The 7820-nt window shown below is 42.6% G+C and overlaps 1 protein-coding gene across 1 annotated transcript in view; it reads right to left on the bottom strand.

The window, feature by feature from the left end:
• SH3KBP1 (SH3 domain containing kinase binding protein 1) overlaps nucleotides 1–7820 on the bottom strand; it is a 370819-nt gene that overhangs the window by 116521 nt on the left and 246478 nt on the right. The window contains exon 8 of the mRNA XM_042782665.1: nucleotides 3708–3802. Within this exon, the coding sequence (XP_042638599.1) occupies nucleotides 3708–3802 (95 nt within the window). The remainder of the gene's footprint in view (nucleotides 1–3707; nucleotides 3803–7820) is intronic.

Genomic DNA, 7820 nt, shown 5'->3' with positions numbered 1-7820 from the left:
GGGGTCGCTATGAGTCGGGGCCGACTCGATGGCAAATAACAACAACAACAACAATGGGCTATACTACAGTTTCCAAGCTGCTTTTCAATACATTAATTGATTATATTGGGAAAATCTGATGTCACCCTGAGGCGACTCTTGGCAGGAGCCTTTCACACCCACCTGTTCATTTCTCCCTCCTGTGTGGCTGGGTCTGGTAGGAAGGCCCTGTTAGACTACAATCTTAATAAAATCAGATTCTTTTTATCAGACTAGACCTCTGGCTGGGATGCAGGGGCAAAATAATCAGGACGAATGTGTTCTCATCATCATGATACACATGCATCAGGGCAAGGACTGGGATATAACACATCACTCAAGAAACATTGGCATCAGGTCGATTCTGACTCATGACAGAAATAGGTTCAAGTAAGAACTTAGCCACGGAGCTTTTTTTCTTTTCCCACAACCTTATTAAACATTATTGATACGGCTGGTACACTGGTGTATCTGTTTTCAATTGAAAAGATGCTACCCTCCCCCCAAAACACAAAACAAACTCCAGGAAAATAGATTCCCCCACTGCAAAGAATGGCAGTTATTTAAGTCTCTGGTTGTTTTATTATTATGGGGGAAAGGGCTCTACCTCTTTACCTGCACTACGAAAACCAACTATCTGGGCTAATTACTTAAGTATTTGTATTATGTTTCATGGCCTTTTAATGATATCCTTATTCCTTTTGTTTGACTAAAAATGTTATGGTTAAAAATAGGAAATGCATTGTGTATAAGAAACTGAGGTTCCGCATGAAGGCAAGCGAGTGAGAGAGAGAAAAAGAGGATGAAAAAGAGAAAACCTGTGCGTGCCTCATTGGCAGAAAGGAATAAGGGATGTTTCTCTCCCCTTCTCTGATCTTCTTCCATGTTCCACACCAACAGCTGAAATAACTTAAGAGGAGAGTATGTCTATAGGTACAAAGGTGGCTGAGTTTTGTGAAGCAAGGGATCATGTGCTGTTCAGAAAGTCACAGCCTTTCTCACGTGGAGGTGAGAGGACTCACTCTCTCACTCAAGAAACTTGACTTTGGACAGACAGAGTAACCCCTCACAGAGAGCCAGACACACTGTGGGAGAGAGATCCAATGGACCTACCAACTCAGGACTATAGTACTGGGGGACACCAGATTCAATTGGCGCAACAAAATACATAAAAATCTTGTTCCTTATCCTACATTGATGAGTAGCGACTGGGGTCTTAAAAGCTTTCAAGCAGCCATCTAAGATGCAGCTAATGGTGTCCTATCATTGGAAGCAAAGAAGAATGCAAAAAAACCAAGGGCATTTGGAAGCAATCAGCCCTAGGACACAATGGCCCTTGAGACCAGAAGAACTAGATGGTGCCTGGCTACCAATGCCAACCACTCAGGAAAGGGTCAGATCTGGAGATCCTGGATAGAATGGGAGGAAAAACGTGGAACAAAATCCAAAAACTCAAGAATGACCAGAATTACTGGTTGAATGGAGTCTGGTGAGACCCCCAATACTATGGCCCTGGGATACATTCTGGGTCTGGAATAAAACTCACTCCCAGAGACTGGCTCTCAGCCCAATAGTAAACAAGATGTACATGGAGTAGACCACTTAACCCAGGGTGACACACCCACATACTCTATGGAAATGCATCCCTTGGAACAATCGACCATAGGGCACCAGAGGGGCAACATTCGCACGGAGGAAATGCAGGACAAACAGGAGTGCATAACTATGAGGGGCGTGGGGGGGCAGTTACTGGGTAGGGAGGGGAGGAGACTAGGTTAGGGTTGGGGATGGTAAATGGGGAGTGAAACTAAATGTAAATGAAATGTTGAATGTAAAACAAACTGCTCTGTGGGAAAAAAAAAAAACTTGACTTTGGGCAACCTATTTACCTTTTCTAGTCATTAGTTTCCTGGCACCTTTGGATTAAGGTACTTAAAACACATACCCCCTGTAGTAGTTAAGTTTGTGTGTCAACTTGGCTAGGAGCTCTGGTGGCATGGTGCCTAAGGCATCTGACTGCTAACCAAAAGGCTGGCAGTTCAAACCCACCAGCCACTCCTTGGAAAGACGACTGGGCAATCTACTTCTGTAAAGATTTACCGTCTTGGAAACCCAATGGGGGTTGCTATGAGTCAGATCAACAGCAGTGAGGTCAACTTGGCTAGGCCTGGTTGAGTGGCTGAACAACTGAACGTAGTTATTCCCCATAGTAAGACTGGTCATTAACTCCATGGTGGAATCTACTAGGAACAGCTGAGTAGCTGCCTTTGGGTATGTAGTCTGCTTCCCGTATGTAAGGAATAGCTTTGGGAACAGTCTCTAGCTTATGGCATGCTTGAACCCTGCATGTAGCCGTGTCATTGTTCAGCAGCCTGCCATTCTCTGCTGACCTTGGGACTTACAGTGGACTTGAATTAATGACCTGCTGTGTGGTTTGGTAACATCGGGACTGTGCCTTTTTACTTGTCAAGCTTGGGCCTGTTAGCCTCAGCAGACAGCAGCTGAGTGAAGAAAAGCCTCCAGATTCAATGGGCCAGGAGCAAGAGGCAGAGCTGAAGCCCAAGGCTGAGGGGCTTTTACCCAGCCCCTAGAGCCTGACACTTTGAACTTGGATTTAAAGCCTCCAAACTGTGAGAGAATAAACTTCTGTTTGTTAAGGCCATCCCATTTGTGGTATATTCTTGTCAGAGTGGCACTAGGTAACCAAAACATCCCCTAAAGACCTTTTGGAGAGTAACCACCCTTGATTATGAAGGTAAGCCCTGAGTGGGAGTATGGCAACTGTGGCCTCTCCCTCTCAGTAATGGCCAGAAGTAGTGGACTCCTGGGGCTACCCCACCCTAACCCATCACCTCCCTTTCACTACATTCCTCATCCTGCCAACCCCATCCATGCACACAGGCAGCCGTGATGAGCACCCAAGTCACATCTGTACTAAGGGAATTACAGGTTCATGCCACTCACCTGCATACAAGAATAAAACTACCTGACACATCTTAAAAACTTTTCATCATATTTGACCATCATAACAATCCTGTACTTCAGAGAAAAGGCTACATATTCCACAAGTCACTTAAATGATACATCTTTCAACCACTTACTTGGTGAGCACCAACTCATGAAAGCATCAACATCACACAGTCAAGGCCCTGTTAATGGCATCCCTTTGCACAGATTTCTTAGCTCTCTCCAATTGCAGGACTCTGCCTATAGTGATAATAAACTCATCTGACCTGCTTAGCCCAAACAAAATAGGAGAAATTCTCTCTGGACGCCACCTGCCTTTGATTTGAATAGCAAACATTCTCGAAGCGTGTTTAGCTTGAACGGTATGACCTGCATTTTCAAAGCCCCTCCTTGGACACTGATGACACAGAGAGCTTTACAGCAAGGCTGCTGTGGAGGGCAGGGCTCCAGCCAAACAGGGCACCCTCAGGTTTATCCTCTCTGGGGCTGAGGTTTTCTGCAAGGCCATGCAAACCTGCAACTGGCCCAAGGCAAACAGCATCTGCTCACTTCTCAAGGAGTCCGTTCACCTGGATTCATTGGGCTTGGCCTGATCACACAGAATGATGCTCAACGTGGGCCCATGAAAACCATGTGCATCGAGGGCCAGAACGAAAGCTTCCCATCTACAGCCAACACCCCAGGAGTTCACATTTACACCGCGGGAGGGAACGTCTGTTTACCTTATTGATGAGAGTGACTATGTCGCCTTCTTTGATTGTCAATTCATCGTCGTTCTGTGCCTCATATGGAAATATGACTTTGCAGTAATCCTTGGCTGTAGGAAGAAAGAAAACACAACCTTTAAAACACTTTATCTAATGAGCTGGCCCAGGAGAGGCTGTTCTTTATCACACTAATTTCAGGAAAAAGCACGCTGAACAGGTAGCACAGGGCCACTGCATAAAGAGATGGTCATCTTCAGAAAACGACCTAAGATTGCTCATTTTTGGCTCATGCATGTTTATTCTCTTCATTTTTTCCCCCTCACAACCCACGTGATGTCATGAAATGCCACTGACTACTGAATTTCTCTCAGACAGAAAAGCAAAAATGTTTCCTTGGTCTGGAGAAAACAGACAAACAGACTTATACTATTTTACATAATATTTGGATGTATGCATAAGCTGACACAATCTACAAAGAGCAAAAACTTCAACTTTGCCTCGCTGTCTTCTTCCCTATAACACTAAGTGAGGAACAGGGGATCTGTCTACGTCACAAAGCTGACGTAGCACATATAACAATGAAAAACATTCCTACTGTGGCATGTCTTCAGAGTCAGATGTTGATTTGTTTGCATGCGAACACATGTATATAAATTTGCACTAATCAACAAATACTGATCAAATATACACACGTGTGTGTGTGGTGGGGGCTGAATTTATTCAGATATGTCCCACGGTCTCCCTGTGGGAATCTGCCTATTCACAGATGGAGCCACTTATCAGCAAATAAAGGTTCCAGTCTTCTCAAAAGAGGGACAAATACTAAGGCTGCTTAAAATCTATTCAAATAGGTCTGAATTAGATGCTTTTGAAAGTCTATTTAATGATATAAATGTTAAAACTTCTCTGATTACACAAAAGTACCAGTAAAGAAAACAGTAAAAATACTTGTAACATAGTTGGGAAGTTAAGACTTGGATAACTAGGGTTTGAAGACGAGAGAGAAGGTAGAAAAAGAATATGAGACAATCAGTATCTACTGGGACAGGCATATTATTCTGCATCAACATCAACAATCCTAATGACTTTGGATGGCTTTAGATATTTCCCATGGATTGGGCCAGTTCCTGAAGACAGATCATAACCTAGAGCTATATATGTAAGTATCAATTATATTGTCCCTGTTGCTGTTGTTGTTGTTGTTGTTATGTTCCATCGAGTCGGATCCAACTCATAGCAACCCCTCCTTGGGTTTCCGAGGCAGTATCACTACAGAAGTAGATTGCCTCATCTTCCTTCCAAGGAATGGCTGGTGGGTTTGAACCGCCAGCCCTCTGGTTAGCGGTCAAATGCCTTGGGCACTATGCTACCAGAACTCCCATATTGTCCCTAGTACAATTTATATCACTGAAATGTATTTATTATGGTTAATATCCTATCAATCAAAGAAAGTTATATAAGAAATACAGTCAATTAAAAAATCCATAATACAGATACACTGTATTACAGGTTGAGATATGAGACTGAGAGAGTGAGAACATTATACATGGTTTGGTTTTTGGTCAAATGGCTTGAAGCTATCAGTCACACTCCCTGCCCTAGTGCTGGAAACCTTAGGTCTTATGTACTCTGTACCTTGATGGCTTCTAATCATTAACTAACCTATGTTAAAATCCCATCAATACCAAACAAAACAAAACCAACCTCATTGTTGTCAAGTTGATCCCAGCTCATAGCAACCCTATAGGACAGAGAACTGCCGCATAGGGTTTCCAAGGCTGTAAATCTTTATGGAAGCAGACTGCCTCATCTTTCTCCCATGGAGTGGCTGGTAGGTTCACATTGGCAACCTTTCAGTTAGCAGCCAAGCACTTTAACCACTGTACCACCAGGGCTCCATCAATATCAAAATGCCTACTAAATATTTTGAAGTCCACCAACAGTCTATCTCCCTTTAATGAGTAATAGCAAACCTCCCAAATTCTGAATCAGTAACATGTTCTAAAGGGAAGGAAAAAGTTAAACATTTTTAAATTGGATAATGACAGCTCCTTACCAATTTTCCTATTGACTGTGCTAGTGAAATATGACTATCCAAACTCAAAACTTGCAACACTGAAACAAATACAGTATCATTGAAGAAGTGCCCTACAAAGTCCTGACTTGAATAATTCTTTGGATGGAAACCATGGAGACAATCTGCAGAAAACATCAGACACCTATGGCCAACAAAGAATGAAGGAGCAGGTCACGTTTCCATTTATTTCAGTCAAAAAAAAAAAAAAAAAAAAAGCTAATGAAATATGGTAGACATTGTTAGTTGACTACCCAGCAGTCAGACTCCACTCCCTTCTGAGTACACAGAATCGTCACTTGTTCAGGCGTGATTTTCAGAAATAGAGAACCCTCCTATAGCCCCAAGGATGAGTAAAACATGTCTAAGTAAATTATGTTAGTTTCATTCTCATTGGTCAGTGATTATTTCCTGGGTGGGCATGTGATCTACTTCTAGCCAATGAGATGTGAGGGCAAATCTGTTGGAAAGGGGTTAGATTTTGGCCCCTGATAAAAAGAGAGACCTGAGGAAAATAGTTACTCCTGCCTTTCTGAATTCCAGCATTCATGGAAGATAGCACACTGTTTGGCACTGTTACAGCCATATTTCAACCATGAGAAGACCACCAAGAATACAAGAGTGGAATGGACCCTGGGCCCTGACACTGTTGAGCTGTCTGGAGAATTAACCAACTTCAAGGGGGGCTGCCTCTGGATTTCTTGTTACATGACTTCATAACACTATTGCTTAACACTACTTTGTGATCCAGGTATTCATTACTCAAAAGTAGAAGGGCACCTATCCTGCTATGAAGGAACTCGGTAGAAGAAGGGGAAATTTCCAGTTACCTCCTCCCAAAAACTTAACTACAGTCTGACAAAATAAATAAATGAAATAAAAACAGCCTCTTCCTATATATCTTTTTCATTCCCCTTTACCCCCAACTCCTCCCTTGCAACATCAGGACCTGCCATATAGTATGGGGTCAAAACATGACCGTCGAATTGACTTATAGCCAACACAGTGAGAAAACATTAACAAGAAAACACTATATATCATGCCTTTAAAATGTTTCACAGGGCCATTGTGTTTCAGGTTCATAATTTCCCTACAGGCTAGAGAAGGCAGGTGTTCTCCTGATTTTTTTTTTTTTTAAATAGCTTCAACAAAACATAATTTAGATACCAAAAAATTCACCCAATTTGAACATTCAGTTTAATGAATTTTAATACATTAGCACAGTTGTGTGATGACCATCACCATAAACCAGGTTTAGAACACTTCCATCACCCCAGCTATGCTGGTCTCTGGGTGAGGTATTGGATATGGAATTACCTGGTAAGCACCAGAAAGGAGAAATTTTAGATAAAAGGAGGAGGTACTTGAATAATGTCTTGCCCCTCTTTGTGTCCCCAGACCTTGACATAGGGCTCCTACTCCATATATCTAGATGATACCCAAGTGACATCTATATTGTGGAGAAACATTTGAGGGGCAGCAAGTCAGGAGAGGATTCTGAGCCAAGAGTCAGGAAACTGAAGACTGGGTTATGGTCCCAGTTGGGCTCTCCCCAGCATGAGATCTTAGACAATCACACTGCAGCTCTGGCCTCCACATCCTTGTCTATAAACCGAGGGACTGGACAAGGAGAGGCATGATGAGAGTTTGGTTAGCTTCCACAATTTATTTAAAGCAGCTAAAATGTTTTAGCAAATTGTCAAATGAAAAACAAATTTAAATGTATTCCAGAACTCCAACATAAAACAACAAAAAGCAGAGCTGCTCTGGTTCAACTGGAGAGTAGGGCTGTCCCATTTCCCACCCAGGTCCCCAAAAATATAACAGTGAAACTCTGGGGGCTCCGAGAACACCCTGGGCTGAAACTGATGCTGCCAGCTCCCCCATTTCATGATTCTAGTCAGAGCCACTCTCAACCAGGGCTCCTGACAAAACAAGACAACTATCAGCTTCACTCTTTAATTTATTGCTATATATTTTAAAATAAGAATTTAGTTTTACTTACAAGGCATTTGGGCCCTAATTCAGCACTGTTTGAAAATAAAAACATTATT

This window comes from Orycteropus afer, unplaced genomic scaffold, assembly GCF_000298275.1.
Source record: "Orycteropus afer afer isolate SDZICR_OR568_19922 unplaced genomic scaffold, OryAfe1.0 scaffold00404, whole genome shotgun sequence".
NCBI classification, from domain to species: Eukaryota; Metazoa; Chordata; class Mammalia; order Tubulidentata; family Orycteropodidae; genus Orycteropus; species Orycteropus afer.
Note: the sequence above shows the minus strand (reverse complement) of the source record. Positions and strands in the feature narration are given on the sequence as shown.